Below are 27,977 nucleotides of genomic sequence, written 5' to 3' on the forward strand. Positions count from 1 at the left end.
TGAAGACTTACAGAAAACGTTTGACCTGTGTCATTGACAACAAAGGGTATATAACAAAGTATTGAGAAACTTTTGTTATTGAACAAATACTTATTTTCCACCATAATTTTAAAATAAATTCATTAAAAATCCTACAATGTGATTTTCTGGATTTCTTTTTCTCATTTTGTCTGTCATAGTTGACGTGTACCTATGATGAAAATTACAGGCCTCTCTCATCTTTTTAAGTGGGAGAACTTGCACAATTGTTGGCTGACTAAATACTTTTTTCCCCCACTGTATGTCAATGAAGTGAATGTTTAACCACAACGTCTGAATTTCCCCCTTCATGCCAATACATTGGTTACCACTACAGCTGCTCTGGCTTTGGGACAGATTCGGACTAAACCCCAGAAAGGCTTTCCCGAATCCCCTGTCCCTCCCTGACCCGATTAATTCCAAAACCACTGCAGGACTCAACACATATGGAGCTCCCTCCCACAAAACTATAGCAATACTGAGACACTCAAGTGCGAGTCAAGCTGAAATGGTACCCAGAGCATTAACTTTGGCCAGAGCTACTTTAGTACAGGGAAAAGTAGTGCACTACATAGGAAATAGGGAGCCATTTGGCGCACTGTCAACCTATTTATTGTTAATTGGACTCCTTCATTCCAAATCTCTCCAAGCTGGTTGGGTTGTCTCGGGATGAATCAGGATTGACCCAGCTCTTGTCGTGAGCAGTGACCTGGATGGAAGGGAGCTGTCAGAATCGGAATGTTATAGTTAATTGGAATGGGCCATAGAAGAGAGGGGTCGGGCCAGAAGAGGTCAGGGTGAGGATTAGAATGTCTGGTGTAAGCAATCCATTCTCCTGCCTGCCAATACTGCTGCCAAAGTCCACGATAGATAGCAGGATATGTCTGTCTGCGGGGCTGGAGTTTTTCCTAGTCGGGACACATGGTCAGTGTCCCTTGACTCTATCTTTCCCTTCCCAACCAATCAGAACAGAGATTCCAAATGCATTTACTACTACTAGATATTTACAGAACATTATTGACAGGAGACCACAGGCATATACCTTTGTAATAGTGACCAAATTCGATAATGAGAAATGGTCAACATAAACGTATGTAGTATGTAACATCACCACGAACACACCCTATAGTGGCCTATATCCTTCCAGAGGGGTTCTATACATTTGAAGATGGACTTCCTGTGGAGAAAATGACCCGGAATTCATCACTTTACAGGCTGGACACAACACTGCGAGGCTGGTGGGGAATCAGTCATGTTTTAACAGTTTATTGTTTAAATGTAAGAAAGAACAAGCTTGATCCAATGTGGTGAGTCATCACCACAGACATCATGTAGGGTGGAAATCAGACAGGGTTGACTAGATTATCATGTACATTTAGACGTTGAATTGTCCCTCAATTAGTATAGAAAAGTATTTCACATTCACTTCATACTAAAGTCGTTTCACTATGCCTTCACATTTTCACCAGGCTTCTTCAAATAGAAAATTGGATTTCATATTTCAGTGTTTATATTTTTGTGTGATGTATCAGCCTGAGAGGAGAGGTTATGTCTCCCAACCCCCTCTCTATTCTCTTACTACAGTTTTCTTCTTATGAGAGGTTACTCCTCCAGCCCACCCCCTCTGCTACCAAGATCAAAGCAGCCTGGACCTGGTTCCTGTTCACTCCTGATGTTAATAAGACAGAAACAAGCGCATGACGAGTGCTTTAGTGGATAAAATCTATGCACTTCCTAATTCAAGCCTGGATGAGGCTTTGTTTCATCTTATTACACACACACACACACACACACACACACACACACACACACACACACACACACACACACACACACACACACACACACACACACACACACACATACACACACACACACACACACACACACACACATACACACACATACACACACACACATACACACACAGACAATGCAACAGTTGTAGGAGGTGTTTCCCTCTCTCAACTCTTGATCTCTCTCCCTGACACCCAAAGCGTCCCATTCACACACACACACACACACACACACACACACACGCACACACACACACACACACACACACACACACACATACACACACACACACACACACACACACACACACACACACACACACATAGGGTGCAGACAGCCACAGACAGGTCGTAAAACTTGACTGCTGAAGTCAGATCCTAAATTGGGTTGTCTTGTTTTAATAACTTGTGGATAGGAGGAGAACGTTACCAAAACAGCACTGAACTCTCAGAGCATTATGTGAAAGTTATCCCTGCTTTTAGATTTTCCAGGGTGGTTTTTACACATGGGGATATACGGCCCATTAAGGAAATAGACTCAATAGGAAAAGGATTATGACGGTTGCGTCGATGCATAGATCTATAATGTGTGTTGAGGGATTAGTGTATGTCTGTGTATGTGTATGTCTGTGTATGTGTGTATGTGTATGTCTGTGTATGTGTGTATGTGTATGTCTGTGTATGTGTGTATGTGTATGTCTGTGTATGTGTGTGTGTGTGCATGTAAGGAAGATTCAGGAAGGTCCATACTGAGCAGAAAGCAGAAGCCAGGCATTCTCTCAGATAACTGTTGAGTTGACAACGTTCCCTGAGAAAAGCTACGAACTTCCCGTCAAATTCCTATCAGTATTCCTGTCAGTATTCCTGTCAGATTCCTGTCAATATTCCCGTCAGATTCCTGTCAGTATTCCTGTCAGTATTCCCGTCAGATTCCTGTCAGTATTCCTGTCAGTATTCCCATCAGATTCCTGTCAGTATTCCTGTCAGGATTTCCGTCAGATTCCTGTCAGTATTCCCGTCAGATTCCAATCCTGTCAGTATTTATGTCAGATTCCTGTCAGTATTCCCGTCAGTATTCCTGTCAGATTCCTGTCAGTATTCCCGTCAGATTCATGTCAGTATTCCTGTCAGTATTCCTGTCAGATTCCTGTCAGTATTCCCGTCAGATTCCCCTCAGTATTCCCGTCAGATTCCTGTCAGTATTCCTGTCAGTATTCCCGTCAGATTCCCGTCAGTATTCCCGTCAGATTCCTGTCAGTATTCCCATCAGATTCCTGCCAGTATTCCCATCAGATTCCTGTCAGTATTCCCGTCAGATTCCTGTCAGTATTCCCGTCAGATTCCCGTCAGTATTCCCAACAGATTCCTGTCAGTATTCCCATCAGATTCCTGTCAGTATTCCTGTCAGATTCCTGTCAGTATTCCTGACAATCTTTACAGTCACTCACACAAAGAAGGGCCATACCACCTCAGACTCCTACGCACACAGCTCACACACAGCTCAGAGCCTAGTGTGAGGTGTCCACAGCTCACAGCCTAGTGAGAGGTTTCTACAGCTCAGAGCCTTGTGAGAGGTATCCACAGCTCATAGCCTAGTGTGAGGTGTCCACAGGTGAGAGCCTAGTGTGAGGTGTCCACAGCTGAGAGTCTAGTGTGAGGTGTCCACAGCTGAGAGTCTAGTGTGAGGTGTCCACAGCTGAGAGTCTAGTGTGAGGTGTCCACAGCTGAGAGTCTAGTGTGAGGTGTCCACAGCTGAGAGTCTAGTGTGAGGTGTCCACAGCTGAGAGTCTAGTGTGAGGTGTCCACAGCTGAGAGTCTAGTGTGAGGTGTCCACAGCTGAGAGTCTAGTGTGAGGTGTCCACAGCTGAGAGTCTAGTGTGAGGTGTCCACAGCTGAGAGTCTAGTGTGAGGTGTCCACAGCTGAGAGTCTAGTGTGAGGTGTCCACAGCTGAGAGTCTAGTGTGAGGTGTCCACAGCTGAGAGTCTAGTGTGAGGTGTCCACAGCTGAGAGTCTAGTGTGAGGTGTCCACAGCTGAGAGTGTGATGTCTCCACAGTGTGAGAGTGTGAGATGGGTGGGTTTCCTTTCTCTCATCGCCATGGGCAACAGTGTGCACTGAAACCATCAATCAGAAACCACCATTGTGGAGCTCACAGCACAGGTGCACTCATTCAGGTGGTGCCGTGCAGACAATAAAATGTGATTTCACAACGTCTAGTTACTCAGTGTTATTAAGTTGCCTTCTGTTAGTCTGTGTACTGTGCTTCAGTACTCAATCAATCAAATGTATTTTATAACGCCCTTTTTACATCAGCAGTTGTCACAAAGTACTTATACAGAAACCTAGCCTAAAACCCCAAACAGCAAGCAATGCAGATGTAGAAGTACAGTGGGTAAGAAAAACTCCCTAGAAAGGCAGGAACCTAGGAAAAAACCTGGCTCCAAGGGGTGGCCAGTCTAGTCGAGAGGGTTTGAATGATACACTGACTTTTTGGATTAGTGACATGAAGCAGGACAGGAGGATTCAATATGTGGAATCACAGTAATATGGTAACATTCACATGTGGTCCTTCTGCCAATGTGTACTTGGAATGAAAACGTTTTATAAATGTTTTATAAATATACATCCGTCTCAGTATGACTGAAACCTGAAGACATCTGAGTGATTGGCTAACTACACAAATATGAACTGTAAATCAGCCCTGAGTAGAGCTGTTCTCCATTACCTGTCATCTCCATCACCTGTCACCATGTTAACACAGGGCCGACTGCAGAGCCTTAACTACATTACAGCCCAGGTCTAAATGACTGTTACAGGCTTTGGTTTTTCCATTTATATTTCGAGTTTGGACTTTAGCACGTATAGCATGTTAGCACTTAGGGCACACCGATTGGTGTCACCTCCTTAGTCAGTATGTGTTACACCTGTGCTGGCTTGTCCATCTCATTAGTCGGAGGTACTGGCCCAGGTGATAGTACTGTACTGGCCCAGGTGATATTTAAGAGTGGCTGGCCCAGTGCTCCAGCTGTCTTGAGAGATGTGGAGGGTCAACACCTTTAGTTGGCTCTCCCTATTTGATTTCTAGAAAAACATCCTTTATCTCATCTTCTCGTTTTTTTGTTTTGCTCTACTTTTTGGTTTGCTTTGTGTCTTTATGTTTGTTGTGGGTTTCTTCTTTTGTTTGCCTCTTAGTGGGCAAATTTAGTGGGTGCTCATGGTAGGTGTCTTTTAGGTCCCAGTTGTTGTTACTAGTCAACTTACAGTGGACACCCCCATGAGTTTCTTTCAGAACCCATCCTAAAACCCCACCTGTTTCGTTTAGGTTGTTGCCAGTGACTCTTTGTTAGTTCCCCCTTCTGTTTAAGCGACAGTTTTGGTTTTCTTGCTGGGGAACGTAACAATGACCAAGGCTTTGTACAACCAGTCTGAAAACTGCTGTGGCAGAGCGATGTCAAACATTAGCCACATGAGGTTCATTAGGGGACAAATACACACACGTCCTGACACACACGCATGCGCACGCACACACACACCGACTGGCAGAGAAGAGAACCTTCCCACTTTTCCCAGTGACCCCTGCACCAAGGTGACCTGAAGTATACAGGAAATACCTCGCTGTGACTTCCTGGTTCTGGTTTAGAGCTTTACACTTCAATGACGGAGACAGGGAGGGACATGGTGTGAGAAGGAGAGAGAGCGAGAGAGAGAGAAGGGGGATGAGTGAGAGAGAGAGAGAGAGAGAGAGAGAGAGAGAGAGAGAGAGAGAGAGAGAGAGAGAGAGAGAGAGAGAGAGAATGAGCTGTATTTGCATTATTACACCAGCTTGAGCTGTGAATGATAGAAGACAAGTGAAATCTGAAGAGATGACTGAGCTGCAGGTTGTTTTTCATCTGTAGAGGCTCATGGCAAGATGATGCGGCTCTAAGACTTGTGAATGACATTGTAACAACTGGCACGAACGGAAATGTGTTTGTCTGTGTGTTTTCCTGCGCTTTTTCTCATAAATGTTGCTTGCTGTATGTTTTGACCCGTTTGCATGCACCACCACGACTAAGACAAAGCCAAAGACAGCTATGTAGTTTCACAATGGAGATGTTGTTTGTTTTTCCAAATTGCAGGCTGGGACTGGCTCACCGTATGATTATCTTATTGAGTGAAATGCTTTCCTTCAGGCCAGCTTACTGCAGCGCAATTAAACTAAAATCTGCTTTTGCCCCAAAGTGTATATGCCAAGCGCAGATGAATGCTATGCTTCATGTGCATATTGTCTGTGAAATCTGAAACACGCTATTATATCCAATATTAGCGCTTTGTGTCAGGTTTGACTTGGAGTTCTTTTTGAAGGAGATTATAACATGCCTAGTTGTGGATAAGAATCAGTTGTGGATAGATGCATGCACACATGCAGGTCCACACACACATAATGAAGTCACTCCTGTGTAGACAGCTTGTTATTTAGGTAGAGGTCGTCCAGACGACGACTCAGGGGCGTTCCGACATTCCCAGTGGGATTCTATGCCCCTAGAGGGAATGTTGTCAAAAGCAGCCGTGAAAGGTTCTCACACTGTAACCCAGTCTTCCCAGTATTCCCATGTCCTCCAGGCCAGGAAAGAGGATCATTTCCTCAACAACCACACCACTCTACCCCGCTCAGGAGAAACCATGGGTACCGTATCGGCTACGGAGGCCCTGAACATTGAACATAAGGGCCCTTATACATAAGGGTGGGTGTGTGGGTGTGGGTGCAGGGGGCCGGGGGTGTCGATAGGACAGGGAGAGGCCAGGGAGGACTAAATCAATGGGACCACTCATGTATCAATTACCTAAAGTATCAAACAGCACTGAAGTGGGCGGTTTGCCTGTTTGACTACGGTGGACAGGCATCTTCTGGTGAGAGGGAGAGAGAGAGGTAGAGATATAGAGAGAGAACCCAGAACAGCGTGTTCCCTCCTTTTCCACTATAGGTAACATGCTCCAACAAAATTCTATGTGAATATGGTTTCCATTTCCTAAAGCAGGCAATATATGGTGCAAATGTTACCTATACAGGGCTGTTACAAGGAGTCTTCTGAGGCACACCAAACTTCCATTGTCAACCTAATGGAGTCTCGTCCCTCCTAATCTTGCATGCCAGGTTTAACATGAAATATTCAGACACACTCGTCTGGTTTGGCTAGATGACTTCCCCAACTAACTACTGGCAAGAAATCAAGACAACAACCCAAAGTAAACAGACAGAAAGTTGGGGTGAGTTACGAAAAGCAGACATCAGATCACTAACGGCTGTGAGCGAAGCTGGGGGAAACAGGCTTTGTCATGATAATCACAACACTGAACTTTTGACAGACACAGAGAATGGGACGCTTTGGGAGTCAGGGAGAGAGATCAAGAGTTGAGAGAGGGAAACACCTCCTACAACTGTTGCATTATGTGTGTGCATGCATCAATGGTTCTCCCTAAGATGGGGGAGGTGTTGATGGTGATTGTAGACAGGGGATGTGTTGGACTCCCAGACTGACACAGAGGAGAGATTGAACAGAGAATGCCCCCACTGCCACAGGACAATGGACCCCCATCAGACCATACAACTCTACACAGGATAGCTGGAGGACGGCCATCAACCCCTACAGACAACCAGCTAGTTACTATCACATCTATAAGAACTCCGACTGAGCTGAACAGAGACAAAATAAAGGGTAATGATAGGCAGATCAGAGGTCAATACCTGCAAGGTGAGAGGTCAAATTTTGTAAAGCATGTTCTGACTATATCCAACCATCAATGGAACCAGGGTAGCACCATATCCAGATCAACATGTGTTTTTAACCTCCACAATCCCAACAAACACCAAGGGAGAAGAAAATGCAACTTGATCTGTAAAAAAAGCCAACCTGCTCCCCTCCTCTCTACCTAATTTACCATCACAGTCCCCTTAGTTCCCCCACAGGTAAAACCTACGGGGGAGGCAGGGAACTCTAAACCTGACCCTACCAGAAAGGAGGGGAACTCTGACCCTGCCGGGAAGGAAAGGAACTCTGACCCTGCCAGGAAGGGAGGGAACTCTGACCCTGCCAGGAAGGCAGGGAACTCTGCCAGGAAGGATAGGAACTCGGACCCTGCCAGGAAGGAAGGGAACTCTGACCCTGCCGGGAAGGAAGGGAACTCTGACCCTGCCAGGAAGGAAGGGAACTCTGACCCTGCCGGGAAGGAAGGGAACTCTGACCCTGCCAGGAAGGAAGGGAACTCTGACCCTGCCGGGAAGGAAGGGAACTCTGCCCCTGCCGGGAAGGAAGGGAACTCTGACCCTGCCGGGAAGGAAGGGAACTCTGACCCTGCCAGGAAGGAAGGGAACTCTGACCCTGCCGGGAAGGAAGGGAACTCTGCCCCTGCCGGGAAGGAGGGGAACTCTGACCCTGCCAGGAAGGAAGGGAACTCTGACCCTGCCAGGAAGGAAGGGAACTCTGACCCTGCTGGGAAGGAAGGGAACTCTGACCCTGCCAGGAAGGAGGGGAACTCTGACCTTGCCGGGAAGGAAGGGAACTCTGACCCTGCCGGGAGGGAAGAGAACTCTGACCCTGCAGGGAGGGAAGAGAACTCTGACCTTGCCGGGAGGGAAGAGAACTCTGACCCTACAGCAACTTAAGTTGGGCTTTGTATTGTTGGGGATGTATTATGCTGTTAAGTGGCCTAATTACATTGCTACTGGTTGCTATTTTGCAAAATGTGTAATTTATTGGTAATGACATTAGCTTGTAGCCTTGTTTACCTCAGGCATGTCATCTCCTTATTACCGGCTTGCCAACCACTGTAACTGTTGCATGTTTGTAGCTATAAACTCTCCCTTTATAAACGCAACCTGGCACCACCCTAAAAACACCACCCCTGCATTGAAATAACCTGATTGTCCACAGACTAGCTTGTGTGTGTTGCCCTTTGATACAGGGGGTTAAAGAGGAGGGAGGGGAGGAGGCCACAAAGGTCCTCTGTCTGAGTCTGGGAGTGAGGTTATCTGCATCACTCTCTGTGGCAGGGGTCTGATTTCACAACATGCACACATGCACGGAAACTGGATGTGATGGGGGTGTCCCTAGGGGGAATGGGGTTTGTGTGCTACCCATTCAGACCAGGATAGACGGGACAAAAGCCCTGACAGGCAGTCACATAATATACTGATGGATTTAGGATAGTCATTGTTCCTCTGACTGTGCCCTAGGAAATTACATACATAGAGCTGTCGAATAAATGTCAACAAAATGTAGAGACATTTCCTGCTAAGTCAGAAGTTCACACAAACATGTCTATCTTCTTGCGACCCACCATGTAAGGAATACAACTGTTCCAGCCAGGATCCAGTCGTCAACTGTTCTAGCCAGGATCCAGTCGTCAACTGTGACTCAAAAGGAGTCAGCTGCAACCCACCACCAGTGGTCCCTTCCCACCATTTGGGAAACATTGGGTGAAATCCTTCATACAATATGAGCTTACACAGTACAGAGAGAATTTTCTGAAATCCTGAGCATCTGAAAATGTTTTATATGCGTAAATATCTGTGATACTAAACGTCTGTGAGATGAAACATTAAAAAGGCCATTGTTTCAGTTAACAGTGGACCCCTGAAATGTTAAATACCTGAGAGGTTTGAGGTGACCTTTGTGAATGGTGGACAGAGAGAAGTTCAGAAATGTCTCACAGGCTTCCCAGAGCCCTCTCTGGGAAGGTTGTGGCCAGAGTTCAGCTCTCTGGGAAGGTTTTGGCCAGTGGTCCGAGTGACCTCTGGCCACAACCTTCCCAGAGAGGTGACCTCTGTCCACAACCTTCCCAGAGTGATGACCTCTGGCCACAACCTTCCCAGAGAGGTGACCTCTGGCCACAACCTTCCCAGAGAGCCGACCTTTGGCCACAACCTTCCCAGAGAGATGAACTCTAGCCACAACCTTCCCAGAGAGTGCCTAAAGACAGGAAATAACCCTACAAGTGTCACTGTATTGTCTATTCCTAGAGGTAGACTTAACCATAGACCAGGGTTTCCCAAACTCAGTCCTGGGGCTTTCGAGAGGTGCACATTTTGGTTTTGCCCTAGCACTACACAGCTGATTCAAATATTCAACTCATCAAGCTTATTATTTGAATCAGTCACATAGCGCTTGGGCAAAAACTGAAAAAGTGCACCCCTGGAGTTTTGGGAAACTCTGCCATAGACAATGAAGCTGAAACCAATGTCTTGTTCAAGTGTTCTCTTTTAAACCTGGAGTCTTGACCTCTAACCTCCAGGACACCATTTCTGATTAATTTGTCTAAAACGCTATAAGGACACGTCTGACACCCAAACCGATATTTAATTTCTGAATGTATTAAAATTAGGTTAAGTTAAGGGTTGGTTTAAGCGTCAGCTGTGTCCTTGTCTCTCCTTGCTGAAGCAGTGCTGTAGGATGGGCCACTGTAAACTTGCTCACATGGTTCAATAGGGGAAAACCATCTATGATTATCTACTGTTGCCCCCTGGTGGTTCATTCAGTCTATTACATCTTTCTAGATTCTACATCTGTAACACAGACCTCACATGCAGAATTGTACACATATATAATATTTAAATACACTTCTATCCAATAAGCATTTTCCATAAGTTTCTATCTTTCATTGCAATATTAATAAGCATTTCTATATCAATGTTAACTAAAATATGTTGTACACATTTTCTTTTACAAACAAAATGGCTCTAAAAACAAAGGACAAAAAGGCAATAAGACAATAAAATGGACCACTTTAATTCTGCACAGGACAACCACAGAGTCAATTTTCAATAGAAAAATAAAATGCACTAGGCTGCTTTGGGCTCATTTCTCAAGTTTGGCTCTCATCTAAGAACTCATCACCATCATCACCCCTGGTGCACAGCCTTCATCTGAGAAGAGGGACAGAATAGCTCCTCATAGTTCTACAACAACCCAAGAACAGAAAAAACAGCACTTCTAGAACATCCAGAATTCTACAACAGAACTCCAGTAGTATTCTCATGTGGTTTTAGTCTAGAATCAGAACCATTATATCTGTGGTCAAAATGCAGGACCAGACCTGAGGCTCCAGTTCCTTTGGTGTTAGTGGAGACATTCCATTTCATGGTTTGGCCATGTAATTACTTCCCTTTACAATAAACAAAAACTCAACGCTAAACAATCCCAACATGGATAAACATAACATAGACCACCAGACTGACTGACTATCATGGTCTCACAACTCCTGGGATAAAACAAGCTTGTTACTGGAATAGGCCTCAGAGACTGAGGTTTCACATAAGGAGCTGCATGCAAACCTACGGTCGTATTTATTGGGCACCAAACGGAAGCAACCGGGCCGAAACGGGGAGGTACTACCTGAACATGTACAATAAGAAACTCATTCTTGTTTTCCATTGTAAAACACTTCGTTACGTTGTTCCCTAATGAATACGACCCATGTCTCAGTCAGAACAGTGGCAGCCAGTCAGTTTGAAAGAGCAATAGTAGGAAATACAAAATGACTAATGCAGTTTATGATCAGCTGTCAGTAGAACAGAGTTAAGAGAGAAGAGGAACGTGATAAAGCAATTCTGTTGACTCATCAAAAACATAGCTTCTTTGAGGTCCTAATCCCTGATCCCTCCCCTTCAAATATAATTGTTCTTTTTTTTTTTTATATAATATTTTATGAATCCACTTGAACATAAATAACACCATTATTGCGCATTAGAATGATCTGATTAAGTACAATCAGGGTTCTCCCCTAAGCATGTAAGAGGGGTGCTGTGCCACCTTGTGGACTGGTTGCACCACTATGTAAATTGTTATCTTTATTTGTTATCATTTAAGGCCCACCGCCGTACTCAGCAGCACCACCGTGTTAAAAAATCCTGGGGAGAACCCTGTACATATCACACATACTGGAATCAACGTCGTGGTACTATTTGGGCAAGGCAATGAATAGGCAAACCAATACAGAATAAAACAAAACATTTAAATCATCATCAATTGAGGCAGCTACAGAAATCTAAAACCAATGCCGTAAACAAAGAAGCACTTCACAATGCCATGCACACAATTTCTAACAAAAATACTTTTTTAAATATCAAACTTCTATTCAGTCATTAATAGTTTTAGAATTAGAATGTGTCATAATAAACAGAGAGATAATCAAACTAATGGATATCAAACCAATGAAATGAATTTCTTATTTTCAGGTGGAAACAGTGAGGTTACATGAAAACATTAGAATCAATTAAGTGAATGCCCGTCCCAAATGGCACTATATTCCCTATATAGTGCACTACTTTTGACTAGAGCCCTATGGGTTCCAATCAAAAGCAGTGCAATACATAGGGAATAGAGTGCCACTTAGGATTAATCCAATGAGAATCTATACATGGTCCTGGAGGGGAAAAACAACAACCATAGGTCCAAATGAAACTCAATCAAATGATGCTTGCTTTTAGTGCATATTAACAAGGCTGGTAAGAAACGTGTCCGATTAGACAACTCATTCACTGTCCAACTCCTTCATTAATTCGTCCGAGCCATTCGTTGTTAGGGATATTTGGTCAGGGGCGGCTTCTGTGGGAACCTCCTGGAATGAGAGAAACAAGAATTGCTCAGTTAATTTCAACATACAAAAACAGAACAACCTTCTGTTGGACAAACTAATGATTTCTTTATGAACAGTCCATATTATAACTGTACTGCTTATGAATTCATTATGTAAGATAGTGAAACTTCGAACTTGTAAGACAAGTACATTGTTGTCTTATCACACAGCTGATTATAGCACAAATCCTAAACTTTACCATAGAGGACCACTTTGGAAACAAGTGTTTTAATTAATAAGTTGAAGTGCTTTCCTCTGGATATACAATGTATACTGAACAAAAATATTAACGCAACATGTAAAGTGTTGGTCCCATGTTTCATGAGCTGAAATAAAAGATCCCAGACATTTTCCGTAAGCACAAAAAGCTTATTTCGCTCAAATGTTGTGCACAAATTTGTTTACATCCCCGTTAGTGAGCATTTCTTCTTTGCCAAGATAATCCTTCCACCTGGCAGTTGTGGCATATCAAGAAGCTGATTAAACAGCATGATCATTACACAGGTGCACCTTGTGCTGGGGACAATAAAAGGCCACTATAAAATGTGCTGTTCTGTCACACAACCCCACAGATGTCTCAAGTTGAGGGAGCGTGCAACTGGCATGCTGACTGCAGGAATGTCCACCAGAGCTGTTGCCAGAGAATGTAATGTTCATTTCTCTACAATAAGCCGCCTCCAACGTTGTTTTAGAGAATTTGGCAGTACGTCCAACAGGCCTCACAACCGCAGACCACGTGTATGGCGTTGTGTGGGCGAGCGGTTTGCTGATGTCAACGTTGTGAACAGTGCCCCATGGTGGCAGTGGGGTTATGGTATGGGCAGGCATAAGCTACGGACAACGAACACAATTGCATTTTATCTATGTCAATTTCAATGCACAAAGATACCGTGACGAGATCCTGAGGCCCATTTTTAAAAAGATATCTGTGACCAACAGATGCATATCTCTATTCCCAGTCATGTGAAATCCATAGATTAGGGCCTACTGAATTCATTTCAATTGATTGATTTCCTTATATGAACTGTAACTCAGTAAAATCTTTGAAATTGTTGCATGTTGCGTTTATATTTTTTGTTCAGTATACATCTTGCTGTATATGTTTTTACCCAAATAAATTCAATTCAAGATCCGCAAATCTCCCAACTAACCCGATCCACCAGCAACTGGTATGTTCTTTCTAACTTCTCTCTTTTACGTAACAAATTATCACAAATCTAAAACCAACTCATGTCTACGAATAAATAAATCAACCAGTCAATCAATCGTACCTTCTTGAGGACTCCCTGAAGTTCCTTCATGGCATTGCCCAGGTTGTTGAGTGTCTTGCTAAGCTGGTAGTGGTAGACCGTGTTCTGTTCCTCTGTGGTCCTGAGGTTGTTCTCTGTCTGGCCCAGGGTTCCCTTCACCACCTCCAGATCTTTAGACAGGACTCTGTTAGCAGATACCAGCTGGAAGATCTGCTTGGTGTCCTCCACTGGAACGCACACACACACACACATATAGCTACAGGTCACACAAATGAATGATAAAATGTATGAAAAATAACCTTATGCATTGTCAATGTTATTTCCATTTCAAGACATTTGTACAATATGTTTTCCGAGAGAGAGAGAAGAGAGAGACAGAGAGGGAGTGAGAGAGAGAGAGATTGCCACCACCTTGAATAAAGGAACAAAATGCTGTACTTCAAGTTGAACCTTTATTACAAATATCAGGTCTGAATCCTAACTTGAGACACACTGGTAAACACAGTTGTGTGTTGATATCAATAGGGGAGTTTCATTAAAGTTTGAATTTGGTGTTTTTAAATTAGGATTATGTGAATTGGAGAGGTAAGTGGATTGTCCTACCCATCTTGGAGTCCTGCACCATGAGTTTCTGCTCTATCTCCTCCCTGGCCTTCTCACTCTTGTCCAGTTTCTGCATCATACTGCCCACGTCCACCATGGCTCCATTATACACTATCAGTCTGCTGCCTCCTCCTGACTCACTAGCCTCCGCTGGCGCTGCCTGGCCACGAGACACAAGCATGGGCAGCAACGCACGGTTACCTGAGGAGGGAGGAGAGAGAGAGGGAAATAGGGAAAGAGAGGGGAGAGGTAGAAAGAGGTAAAGAAAGAGGGAGAGAGAGGTGGAGATAGAGAGGTGGAGACAGAGAGGTGGAGACAGAGAGGTGGAGACAGAGAGGTAAGAGAGTGTTGGACTCAAAATAAACCACAGTAGGTCAGTTCTTACTATGATGTTAGATATTCACCTAAATCACTGGTGAAAGAATAGATTATTCTGATCAACATTAGTAAAGCTTTAAAATGCTTTGAGACGAGTCAAAAAGAGAATTAATAACCCACTCCAGTGTCTCCTTCACTCACCTAGCAGGTTGTCCAGCAGGGCTTCACTGAAGGAAGGAGCAGCCTCGTCTTTAGCTGCGTCCGTCAGTTTACGGTAGTAACACGACTCTCTCACCACCGGCTTGTTCAACAACTTCTTTACCTGCAAATTAATCAACGTTATAAGTAGGGCTAACTAATTATCAATCACATATATTGTGACAAATGTAAAAAGGGTAAGACGGGCGTATGTAACCTTGAGCTCTAGACAGGTATAAGCCCCGTGTGTGTGTGTGTGTGTGTGTTTGTATATACCTGAGCTCTGGACAGATGTAACCCCAGTGTGTACATGATGTCCTCCAGGTCTTTCTCCAGCAGGTAGCCACAGTGACTCTGGTCAAAGTAGACAAAGGCCATGAGCAGGTCCTTGTTGTAGGTCACCATCTGCTTCTTCTCCTTGTCTTTAGAGGACCCCTCTTTGGACTTCCTGTCGTCTCTCCTGTCCTCATCGTCTTTACCTGAGAGGGATGGAGAGAAATAGATCATAACAGAGGAGAGAGAAAAAGGAGGGAAGTCGATCAGATTGGCCCTTCTATTGAAATCACACCGCATAAACTGGAAGAGAGATACAGGAGAGTGTCAGTCCAGAATGAGAGGACAGGACAGGAGAGTGTCAGTCCAGAATGAGAGGACAGGACAGGAGAGTGTCAGTCCAGAATGAGAGGACAGGACAGGAGATTGTCAGTCCAGAATGAGAGGACAGGACAGGAGAGTGTCAGTCCAGAATGAGAGGACAGGAGAGTGTCAGTGCAGAATGAGAGGACAGTGCAGAATGAGAGGACAGGACAGGAATGTCAGTGCAGAATGAGAGGACAGGGCAGGAGTGTCAGTCCAGAATGAGAGGATAGGAGAGTGTCAGTGCAGAATGAGAGGACAGTGCAGAATGAGAGGACAGGACAGGAGTGTCAGTGCAGAATGAGAGGACAGGACAGGACAGGAGTGTCAGTGCAGAATGAGAGGACAGGACAGGAGTGTCAGTGCAGAATGAGAGGACAGTACAGGACAGGAGTGTCAGTGCAGAATGAGAGGACAGGACAGGAGAGTATCAGTGCAGAATGAAAGGACAGGACAGGAGAGTCAGTGCAGAATGAGAGGACAGGACAGGAGAGTATCAGTGCAGAATGAGAGAACAGGACAGGAGAGTATCAATGCAGAATGAGAGGACAGGACAGGAGAGTATCAGTGCAGAATGAGAGGACAGGACAGGAGAGTATCAGTGCAGAATGAGAGGACAGGACAGGAGAGTCAGTGCAGAATAAGAGGACAGGACAGGAGAGTATCAGTGCAGAATGAGAGGACAGGACAGGAGAGTATCAGTGCAGAATGAGAGGACAGGACAGGAGTGTCAGTGCAGAATGAGAGGACAGGAGTGTCAGTGCAGAATGAGAGGACAAGACAGGAGTATCAGTGCAGAATGAGAGGACAGGACAGGAGTGTCAGTGCAGAATGAGAGGACAGGACAGGAGAGTATCAGTGCAGAATGAGAGGACAGGAGAGTCAGTGCAGTATGAGAGGACAGGACAGGAGTGTCAGTGCAGAATGAGAGGACAGGACAGGAGTGTCAGTGCAGAATGAGAGGACAGGACAGGAGTGTCAGTGCAGAATCATATGTACCATCTTCATCGTCGTCGTCTTCGGCCTCCAGAGGGTCGTACTCCTCAGCATTATTGTTGCTGCTCTCATCTTCCTCCTTCTCCTCTATAGACTCCTCCTTTTTCAGCACCTTCTCTTCCTCTTCCTTCTTCTTCTTCTCCTCCTCCTCCTTCTCGCCCTCCTTCTCACCCTCCTCCTCACCCTCACCCTCCTCCTGGGTTTGGAAAGGAAATGACAGTTAGAACTAGCAGGCCGTTTGAAAAACCGAGCATTTGAATCATGGAGTAAACTTAAACTGTAAACTGCTTCATGATCTAGTAAAACTGTCAATATGAATACAATTCACCTTCAAGAGCTATGAACCACCCACCTTCTTCTCCGGTTCCTCTTCTTTTGCCTTCTTCATAGCCGGCTCTCCACTCTTCTCCTCGTCTTTCTTAACTTCCCCCTTCTGCCCCGCCTCTCTCTGCCCCGCCTCTCTCTTGGCCTTGTCCTTCTTGTCGTCCTTGCAGGGCACAGAGGCCAGGGCCTTGAAGATCCTGTAGCCAAAGTCTCTCTGTAGCATCTCGTTAAACAGCTCCGCAAACAGAGACACCTGGAGAGAAGAGGAGACAGAGATATTTGATGCAAATCTGTACTTCTAGGCATCTAAATAATAATAATAATAATAATAATAAGCCATTTAGCAGACGCTTTTATCCAAAGCGACTTACAGTCATGCGTGCATACATTATTTATTTTTTTGTGTATGGGTGGTCCCGGGGATCGAACCCACTACCTTGGCGTTACAAGCGCCGTGCTCTACCAGTTGAGCTACAGAGGACCACATGAGTGTAAAAGTGTGTGTGTGTGTGTATGTCCTGAATGTGTGTGTGTTGTCTCACCTCGAAGGAGTGTTCCTTGTTGTCCTCCAGTCTGTAGTCCAGCAGCACGCTCAGAGACATGACGCTGCAGTCAAACTTTCCGCTCTTGGCCGCCCAGTTGGGGTGTACGATGATGGTGGGCTCGTCTGGCAGGACGTAACGCTTCTCTCTGCGCTGGCGCTCCAACTCCTCCTGCTTCTTCCTCTCCTCCTCCTGATGGACGGACAGAGAGAGATGGAGAGATGGATAATCAGAAACAAGTAATCAGTGGATCCATTCTAGTAAGCCATCCATGGTGATGCTGTTGGTAAGTGTGCTACCTGTCCCTAAGTTTTTTATTTATTTTACCTTTATTTAACTAGGCAAGTCAGTTAAGAACAAATTCTTATTTACAATGACGGCCTACACCGGCCAAACCCGGACGACACTGGGCCAATTGTGCGCCGCCCTATGGGACTCCCAATCACGGCCGGTTGTGATACAGCCTGGAATCAAACCAGGGGGTCTGTAGTGACGCCTCAAGCCCTGAGATGCAGTGCCTTAGACCGCTACGACACTCGGGAGCTTAGTGCACTAAAAGCATACCTCTGTCCAGCTTTGGTGCTTCTGTCTATAAGTACGTGAACTAGTTGTAAGTGTCCTAGTCTTAAGTACCCTAACTTCCTGTACTGTACCTCTCTGTCCTCCTCCATGAGTTGAGGCGCCTCCTCCTCCGGGGCCTGGCTCTCCGGTATCTCGGGCTCCTTGGACTCCTCCACCTGCTCCTCCACCTTCAACTGCTTGGTGAGACGGGCAATCAGCTGGGACTTTAACCCCTTAGAGCTCAGGGAGCGGGACTCTAACTCCTTACGAAGGTCATTCACCTACAGAGGAGAGGTGGTTGGTCAGTTCATCATTAAGCATTATTTTATTACACATTTTGAAAAGTTAGGAACTCGCACATCTAGAATGTCTCGTGTTAGGATTGGATATGCAATGTGATTCAAAAGTGGAAGCTCCTGTCACATTGTTTAAAACTATTTTGTGCTGAACAAACGTTGCAAGTGAGTAGTATGCAGTGTGCAGTAAGCAGTACGCAGTGAGCAGTACGGAGACTGTGGAAGCTGCTTCTTTTGTATCACTTTACTACACAGCAACACAGAAATCAATATATCAACACATCACTACAGCAACACATCAGTCAACACACCACATAACTACATCACCACAGGAATGAGCCAAACAATACATAAGTACATAACAAAAAATAAGCACACCAGGAAACTACAGCAAAATACAAGCCCTGTGGAGGAGCTAATTATAGATAGGAATGCACTGTCATGACTTGTGATTAGTCTATTGTTAGGATGGTTGTGATGTTGCGTGGCTAGGGAGACGAGGACGTGGGGAACTGACTAAACCAAAACCGCTAATAGTACGTCAGAAGAAAAAAGTATCCTGCCTGACTTGCTAGCAGTGCCAAGGTTGTGGCATTTCCTGCAGTGATAATTTTTTTTACATTTACATTTTTAGTCATTTAGCAGACGCTCTTATCCAGAGCGACTTACAGTTTTAGTGAATACATATTTTTAAAAATATTTTTCATTTTTTATTTTTTTTATACTGGCCCCCCGTGGGAATCGAACCCACAACCCTGGCGTTGCAAACGCCATGCTCTATCAACTGAGCTACATCCCTGCCGGCCATTCCATCCCCTACCCTGGACGACGCTGGGCCAATTGTGCACCGCCCATGAGTCTCCCGGTCGCGGCCGGCTGCGACAGAGCCTGGATTCGAACCAGGATCTCTAGTGGCACAGTTAGCACTGCGATGCAGTGCCTTAGACCACTGCGCCACTCATCACCATACACATACATTTCTTTTGACTATGCACTCACTGTACTGTAAAACTGTTTGAATAAAAGTATCTGCTAAGTGGTTTTGAAAGTCAAAGTAGTTAACTTTGTACTGACTGAGTAGTATTCAGTCATTTCTCAAGTATAGGCTATTCAACAATCAAATCCATGAGTATCCTACCTTCATTGATTTCGGATCAAGCTTAGCCCAGTGTGTCGGAGTGGTCACCTCCTTCGAATCTTCTTCATCCTTCTCCTCTTCCTCCTTTGAGAAAGACCCATCCAACCAAGACAGAAAGAAAGAGAGAGGGACCATTAAAACACTTCTTCTGCCGTTTTAACTAGTAAAAAAAAAAGTTGATCCGTGCAAGAAGCAAGGTTCACATCCTGTGTCTCTGATAGTTTCTCTGGTCCTAGTGAGTTGCTCTGAGATGATAAAGTAGTCCTCTGCTACTGCAGGGTGGGTAGGTAGGTAACACAGGGATACCACCCTCTAGTTCTTTATAATAAAACCTTTATCAAACCCACGGAAAACCAATGCCCCGCCCCCCAGCGGCCAATCAATCACGTTCTGTGGAACACAAAAAGGTAAATCAATGACAGTGGGTTCCAAAGGGGGTGTGGTCTGTGTAGTGGTAGGTACATCAGGTTCAGCTCAAAGCTGGTGCCCCCAAACTCAGCATATAGCCTAACTGTCTAGCTAGCCATCCTAATTTAGCATGGATTCTGATTCAGGATAGTTCTGGATTCTGCATTCTTTTGGTTTTGTTTAGGTTCTAGAAGATCATAGAAGACCTTCTGTCCAACCAACTGCCCTGGAACAAACCAAGCTCTAGATACAGTCCAATCAAAAACAGGGACAGACAAGAGACAGAACTTAGAGGGGCTTTTCTCTCCTTTCGAATTCAGCAGATATTGAAGTAAACAAATTATCATAAAAAGGAATCAAAATCTAGAACACACAAACATGTCAACGCAACTGGCTCTGCAGGTTCCAGCATTCTCTTTTAGAATCCTCAGTGGTTCCAAGCAAAGAATCAAATGTAATTTTATCCACCCCACATGCAAGTAGACAATTCCAAGCAGGTTCATTTTTGATTAATTGTGATAATAACACAAGCAAATGAAGTAAATTAAAACTTAAGCTATATCCAGTTTGGTACCGAATTATGAGTCATTTCTAGAGCTGGAAGCTGATTGGCCAGTTGCGGCTGTATCATTCAGATACGACCTAGTCTCCTTCCACTGTGTGTCTGCCGAGTGTGAGGGCGGGTGGGGGTGTAGAGCAGGGAGGGTGGGGGTAGGAGCAGGTAGCAGGACGGTAGGAGAGGAACTGAACCTAAAGGGGGTCTGGTAGTTCAGTATTCTGCCTGTATTGTGTGTATTTAGGTGGGTATAACATATGTAGTGTGTGTATCTGAGGTTGTTGTGTCTAGTGAATATCCTGTGGCTGTGTTCGTCCTGTGAGAAGCGGGGGAAATGAGAAGAGAAGGATTAGCGGTTCAGTGCCTGTTCTCCATCAGCCTCCTTCCTCTCGGCGGACAGCTTCTCAGCCAGCTGTTCCCGGAGTCCCCGCGACAGCCCCTCCCACTCTGAGCGGGTAGGAAGACAATGCCAAACATCCGGGAGAAACAAAACCACTGTCTCCACATGTGCGGGCACTGTCCGCCCCTTGTGAGTCTCCTCAGGGCGATGATAGCGAATCTCTGCAAAACGATACCTGTCGCAAAGGAAGAAGGCGCATTGGAAAGAAACATTCGGGTCAGGGACACACATCTCTTAAAAACAGGGCTAGGGCTAGCCTAGGCTACATTCCCCCCCAATGACTTTTGAAATTGTTACAGTATCCCCCCAACACACAGAACACACAATTAGCATAATGGAACCCAGTCCACAGCTCTCCATTGGTTGTCAGGGGTAACGGTGGCCATTTTGGGAAATTTGACAGAAAAACATTACCCCTGGTAACACCCCCAAAACCACCCCAACCCTCGCCTTCAGCCAATTAAAGCTCAGTATTTCTGCGTTACGACCTCACGGACGGGAGAGTTTGAGAGAAGACACAGAATCAGAGGACAGGACAGTGAAAGCAAGAAGTTAAATATGTAAGATATTTAACAGAATAAAAGGGGGAAAAAAATTAACCCGAAAAAGTAATTGTGGCGTCTTCTCGTCCGGGAGACTGCTCTTCAAGCCACAGAATCAATGCATTCACTCATTCATCCACCACATAGATATACAAAGATATTGAAAATCAGGACGGCATCATACGGAAGCCAAAGGGACATATTGCGAAACAAAAAATGATTAACAGGCAAATCAAATGACAGAATAATAGTAATTAATGTCCAAAAAACAACCCCCCCCCACCCCCCCACCCCCCAAAAAAAAAGCACCCATCCAAAGTGTCAGAGATCGATATTAAGTGTTGGAAGGTAAGAAAACCATCACGGACCGTCGCAATTTGTATTTTTTTGTAATAATATTACCACAGGCCTAGTTATATAGAGAAACACCATCGAGACAGAAAAGAGAGAAAGGAGGTTGAGGAAAAGAGCAGGACTTACCACTGAGTGCAGAGACTCAGGTCTATGCCTGTGAGGGCCTTACAACAGCGTATGGCTGTCTTTATGAGCACAGCCGGGTCCTTCTCAGGCTCCGCTCCATCCAGGGAGGGGGACCAGTGACCCCCAATAGCCATGGCCTCGTCCTTACCCCGCATCCCCACTAGGAACTGATTATATATATTTTTTTTTAAAGAGAGAGAGAGTGAGAGCGAGGATAGAGAGAGAGAGAGCGAGGATAGAGAGAGAGAGAGAGAGCGAGAAGGAGAGAGAGAGAGAGAGCGAGAAGGAGAGAGAGAGAGAGCGAGAAGGAGAGAGAGAGCGAGAGCGATACAGAGAGAGAGCGAGAAGGATAGAGAGCGAGAAGGATAGAGAGCGAGAAGGATAGAGAGAGCGAGAGTGAGAGCGAGAGAGATAAATTGAAAAGAGAAACAAGAGAAGTCAAAAAACAAGCCTAAGCCATGGGACTAACTCCATAACTACAACGTACTGTACAAACCAGAGTGGTTGACACCTAACTGACCTTGATGAGGCGGGCGGGGTGCTGGAAGGAGTCTCTAAGTTCTTGGGGGTCCTCAGCCAGAGCACAGGACTTATGGTAGAGCTCCTCTAGACTGGGGTTGGCCAGCAACATCACCTGTTTAACACAAGACAACAGACAGGACAGGACAGGTCAAAGTGTGAACGTTTGTATGTGTGGACTACCTTAGTGCTGTATGTGGTATTAGTAGGTGTGCGTGTGTGTATCACAACATAGCGCTGTACAGGTGTGTGTGTGTGTCAGGGTTTCCGTCAGCTGGTAATAGCAGTCTTTTGTCAGATAGAAAAAATTGAAAAGCCAATAAATTAAATTGCAGCCGGCCAATTGTTCGGTAGAAGAAGAAAAAAATCCCATTGCGAAATAATGCTTTTTAGCCTATTCATGGATGGAAATAGATTTGACTGGTCATGCTTATCGGTCTATAGGTTAATTTGCATAATTTAGTGGAATTAAATTGGCGCTTGTGTACAGTCTATTCGTTATGTATCTTATTTATCACACACGTACAGCATACAGATACAGAGACTTTTAGTGGAGAATCTGTCAGACAGCACAAGAGCTGCTGCTGCAGCATCTTGTGGTGCCTTCAAGACAACTGGGAACTCTGAAAAATACAAGATCAAATCATGACGTCAGTGATCTTCAGGTCGGAAAGTCAGAGCTCTAGAAAGAGGCCCAAGTTCCCGAGTTGGATGACCGCTCAAACCAATTTTTCCCCAGTCGGAGCTCGTTTTTCTTCCAGTTCCCAATTGTCTTGAAGTCAGAGATTTCAGAGTTCCCAGCTGTTTTGAACGCGGCATCAAACCACAACGGAAGGCAGGCTTCATCAGCACGTCACACACCACTTTGCAATGAGATGGAGGCAGTATGCATTTTGAAAATGTCTTACCTTGCTTCAAAATAGACTATTTGATCTCCTCGCTTTCTACATTTCTAAAGGATATTTTCATCGCTAATTGCATTATCGAAAGAACATTCACGCGTAGCCTACTGCCTTGTGTGCATTGCTGAGCTTATAATGTGAAGAAATAATAGTTTCTGAAAATGTTTTGCTAAATGCTGTGATTCAATGCGTTTTAACGTTGTTGTTTTTTATGTAGCCGAGGCCTACTGGTTGTATGAATTTGGGATCTATCATCTCACAACTATCCCAGAGTCTGTTTGGAATAGGCAATTTCTTTCTCGACAAGCTGGCCAATAGAATAGGTAGCCTAAACTTTTCTACTATAGTAGATTGACATAGGCTAGTGATGCGCATATGGGTCTGGTACATTTCTCAAATGTCGGGTAAATAAAAATGGAAACCCTGGTGTGTGTGTGTACATGTGCATGCAGCCTGTCTGTGTGTATACCCCACCTTAGCACTGTATGTGTGGTTGGCATCTGGAGGGTCCAGCACCGCAGTGTTCTTGACCAGAGAGTCTACCTCCTTGTGCATGATGTGGAAGTTACAGTAGTTGCCGAACTGGAAGGGTCGTTGCAGGGGGAAGCCATCCACCCAGGTGAACACAGCATTAAAGAAGTCACTGGGGATGTACAGGCTCTGGTAGCGTCTCCTCAGCTCCATCATGTCACAGTTAGAACTGGAGGGGAGAGAAATGCTTCTGTCAGAGAAAATAGTACCGTTCTACCAAATGTACAGTCACTGCAAATGGTTCTAGAATGGATGAAGGACACCTGGGATCCACTTCAATGCAGCTACGACACAAATTGGTTTTTCAATCAATTACCAAACATATTTTATACAAACTCAATTGACCTCCTCATATGGACTTTCTTTATAACTATCAGAAACAACAGGGACAGAATGAAGGATGTATGAAAACTGTAAGAGGCCCAGAGAGGATGCCAATACCCCATGAATATATACAGTCCACTACACACAAAGTTCTAAAGTAAACTGACCCCTGACCCAGAGATCGTATCAATCAAAAGCTGAAACGGATCAATCATCATAATGAATCGTTGACCCACCCGTCCAGGCTGAACTTGGAGAACTGCACGGTATAGCGAGGCACCACCTTGCGAGGGCGGCGGGGGGAGCGGTCACGTCTCGGAGAACGGTCCCTGGAGCGTTTACGTGTGACAGAGCGCTCTCTGGACCTCCTGCGCTCACGGTCTCTTTCACGACTGCGTTCATCCTTGGTCCTGAGGATGAGTTCAGGGCGGTCGTTGCGGTTGGGAAAGCGGGGGGAGGGGTCCAGCCGCCTGACGGGCTGAGGCATCATCCTCCTTGGGGGCTGAAGCAGACCACCTGAGAACACATCTAGAGGGAGGGGGAAACACACACAGAGAGAGAGACAGACAAATACACACACAGACAGACAGATATAACAAATCATCATTTCTTTATTTTCTGCAGAAGTAGCACGTTACCAACTCAAACCAAAAGCATCAGAGAAACACAAATCACCATCATAGCGCCCCCTACCTTTGGGTGGTGGCTGTGACAGCAGAGGCGGAGGGGGGTTCTTGAGGAGCGGGGCCAGGGAGGCTGCAGAGAGCTGGGCCTGGAGCAGGGGAGGAGGGGGGCCCTGGGCCTGTACACTGAAAGTGTTGGGGGGAGGCAGAGATTGGAGCATGTTGGGGCCCGGCTTCATCATGTTGGTGCCTGGAGGCTGGCTCTGGAGAGGGGGGAGAGAGGGGAAAGGTTAGCATTATCCCAGGGCCGTTCCATGAAGTATGTTATCAGAGTGTTTTTGTTTTGATTTCTTGTCCTATATACAGTACCAGTCAAAAGTTTGGACACACCTACTCATTCAAGGATTTTCCTTTATTTGTACCATTTTTTACTATGAAATAACACATATGGAATCATGTAGTAACCAAAAAAAGTGTTAAACAAAGCAGATTATATTTTATATTTGAGATCCTTCAAATAGCCACCCTTTGCCTTGATGACAGCTTTGCACACACTTGGCATTCTCTCAACCAGCTTCACCTGGAATGCTTTTGCAACAGTCTTGAAGGAGTTCCCACATATGCTGAGCACTTGATGGCTGCTTTTCCTTCACTCTGCGGTCTGACTAATCCCAAACCATCTCAATTGGGTTGAGGATGGGGGATTGTAGAGGCCAGGACATCTGATGCAGCACTCCATCACTCTCCTTCTTGGTAAAATAGCCCGTACACAGCCTGGAGGTGTGTTGGGTCATTGTCCTGTTGAAAAACAAATGATAGTCCCACTAAGCCCAAACCAGATGGGATGGCGTATCGCTGCAGAATGCTGTGGTAGCCATGCTGGTTAAGTGTGCCTTGAATTCTAAATAAATCACAGTGTCACCAGCAAAGCACCCCCACACCATAACACCTCCTCCTCCATGCTTTACGGTGGGAACTACACATGCAGAGATCATCCGTTCACCCACACCACGTCTCACAAAGACACGGCGGTTGGAACCAAAAATCTCAAATTTGGACTCCAGAGCAATGGACACATTTCCACCGGTCTAATGTCCATTGCTCGGGTTTCTTGGCCCAAGCAGGTCTCTTATTCTTATTGGTGTCCTTTAGTAGTGGTTTCTTTGCAGCAATTCGACCATGAAGGCCTGATTCACACAGTCCCCTCCGAACAGTTGATGTTGAGATGTGTCTGTTACTTGACTTCTGTGAAGCATTTATTTGGGCTGCAATTTCTGAGGCTGGTAACTCTAATGAACTTATCCTCTACAGCAGAGGTAACTCTGGGTCTTCCATTCCTGTGGTGGTCCTCATGAGAGCCAGTTTCATCATCGCGCTTGATGGTTTTTACGACTGCACTTGAAGAAACGTTCAAAGTTCTTGACATTTTCCATATTGACTGACCTTCATGTCTTCAAGTAATGATGGACTGTCATTTCTCTTTGCTTATTTGAGCTGTTCTTGCCATAATATGGACTTGGTCTTTTACCAAACAGGGCTGTCTTCTGTATACCACCCCCCTACCCTTTTTGGTTACTACATGATTCCATGTGTCTTATTTCATAGTTTTGATGTCTTCACTATTATTCTACAATGTAGAAAATAGTAAAAATTAAGAAAAACCCTTGAATGAGTAGGTGTGTCCTAACTTTTGACTGGTACTGTAGGAGCTTTTAGTTTAAGAAATGTGCTTAATTATGCATAGAGGACATCCACCAAATTAACCAGAGGTTTGTGTCGCTGCCAACAGGTAACCGTGTGCTAAAGCAAAACAGAACTAGAGGAGTAAGGTTTGGTTAGACGTCTTTTTTTCAGCAACATTTTTGGGGGGAGCTGGTGCAGTCATGCTATGTGTCAATCAGGTACAGGGACTCAATTCTGTCAAAAAAACAAGAAAACTACTGCCGAAGTAGCATATATTCAGTCATCATTATCTGCAAAGACAAGGACAAGTTCCACAAAGAAACAAGGCAACAGTAAACATGTTGTCCCCCACGAATGATGACAAACGGGACAGGAGATATGCTTGTTCAAATTTCAGAATTTACGTTGATTACTATAGCGACCCCCTTGGGCCTATCAGTGTAATTTTGTAAATGGCGGATATCTATGGCAAGACTCATCATTCACCCAAGTTTCGTCAAAAGTGGTGTCAGATATCGTGTGGGTTAGCAATACTCAAATTGCATGTGTGCCAAATTTCAGCACTCCGAGTCAAACAGTTCAAGAGATATAATCATGTGCCCCTTATTGTGCCACCATGTGGTTGATATGAATGTTCTTTCAAATGTTGAGTATTGACTGTGTTTGCAACATGTGTACCAAATTGTGTTACAATACGAATACCCTTGACAAATGTATATGCCAGACCACGCCCACGTGAATGTTTATTGGTCAATAGCAGCCATGTTGTTTTAGGTACTAGTATGGAAAATATTGAGTCGAGAGACCTTTGTCCGTAGATGCCACATATCAAGTTTCGTGCAGATCGGTCATTCGGTGTCAGAAGTGTAGCGTTTTAAGTGTTTTTCGCAAGATTCTAAATGGTGGAAAATCCTGAGGCAAAATGTTCCTTGTGAGGAGAGGGACCTATGTACCGAATGTCATTACTTTAGGTTAAACGGGGTGAGGGGCGTGACCTTTCAAAGTTTGCATTTTCAATCTCTTGTTATAGCGCCACTATCTGGCCAGTCAGTATACTTTTTTAAATGCCGGATCTCTATGGCAAGACGCTTCATTCACCCAAGTTTCATCAAAATCTGTCCAGTGCTGTCTGAGATATCGCGTGTGACTAACATACAAACAAACGTATGGACGGAGACCGATCCACTGTCCCCTCCCGATTTCATGGTAGGGGACAACTACAAAAAGGTCAAGTTATAAAACTCTGGAATAATCGGTGTATGGCTTTCTGTGAGATGTATGGAGAAGTGTATGGAGAGTTCCTAACCTGTTTGTATGGTGAAAAAGTGCATATCATGTATGAAAATCATGTATTCATCATAACATTGAAAAAGAAAGGGTTAGAAGTGAAGAAAAAGTGTCAAAAGTGCATTCTGTAAGAAATCCTAGACATCCAAGTATTTGTTCATTTAACTACTGTAATGTCTCAAAAAATGTAAGAGAAAAACACAAAACGCATGACTATCTCAATGGGACTCTCTCATTAGCCTAAATGAACAATGACAGGCCATCTTATGGATAGCACCTATAAAAGCACATTCCCCCCGTTGAGAGATTGACGGATTTCACCGTTAGAGAAGGCCAAAAAATAAGTGTAAAGAGAAATGTAGATGGCATTCTTTGGTGTTTCTGAATTTTTTTCGGAAAGACCATAGATAAAAATGTATTTATAAAAGTATT

At 44.8% G+C, this 27,977-nt stretch overlaps 1 protein-coding gene across 4 annotated transcripts in view; it reads right to left on the reverse strand.

The window, feature by feature from the left end:
* Positions 1 to 10,558: 10,558 nt before the first annotated feature.
* LOC311110844 (cell division cycle and apoptosis regulator protein 1-like) overlaps positions 10,559 to 27,977 on the reverse strand; it is a 31,050-nt gene continuing 13,631 nt past the window's right edge. For all 4 annotated transcript variants that reach the window (XM_084153434.1, XM_084153436.1, XM_084153435.1 and 1 more), the window contains 16 exons: positions 24,646 to 24,838; positions 24,189 to 24,480; positions 23,572 to 23,797; positions 22,197 to 22,310; positions 21,677 to 21,843; positions 20,619 to 20,829; positions 19,291 to 19,374; positions 17,949 to 18,137; positions 17,296 to 17,487; positions 16,782 to 17,006; positions 16,433 to 16,625; positions 15,074 to 15,276; positions 14,801 to 14,921; positions 14,282 to 14,482; positions 13,700 to 13,905; positions 10,559 to 12,410 (listed from right to left, as the gene is read on the reverse strand). In XM_084153434.1, coding sequence (XP_084009560.1) covers positions 12,324 to 12,410; positions 13,700 to 13,905; positions 14,282 to 14,482; positions 14,801 to 14,921; positions 15,074 to 15,276; positions 16,433 to 16,625; positions 16,782 to 17,006; positions 17,296 to 17,487; positions 17,949 to 18,137; positions 19,291 to 19,374; positions 20,619 to 20,829; positions 21,677 to 21,843; positions 22,197 to 22,310; positions 23,572 to 23,797; positions 24,189 to 24,480; positions 24,646 to 24,838 — 2,904 coding nt within the window. In that variant the 3' untranslated portion in view covers positions 10,559 to 12,323. The remainder of the gene's footprint in view (positions 12,411 to 13,699; positions 13,906 to 14,281; positions 14,483 to 14,800; positions 14,922 to 15,073; positions 15,277 to 16,432; positions 16,626 to 16,781; positions 17,007 to 17,295; positions 17,488 to 17,948; positions 18,138 to 19,290; positions 19,375 to 20,618; positions 20,830 to 21,676; positions 21,844 to 22,196; positions 22,311 to 23,571; positions 23,798 to 24,188; positions 24,481 to 24,645; positions 24,839 to 27,977) is intronic.

Source organism: Coregonus lavaretus (genome assembly GCF_964263955.1).
Source record: "Coregonus lavaretus genome assembly, chromosome: 36".
NCBI classification, from domain to species: domain Eukaryota; kingdom Metazoa; phylum Chordata; class Actinopteri; order Salmoniformes; family Salmonidae; genus Coregonus; species Coregonus lavaretus.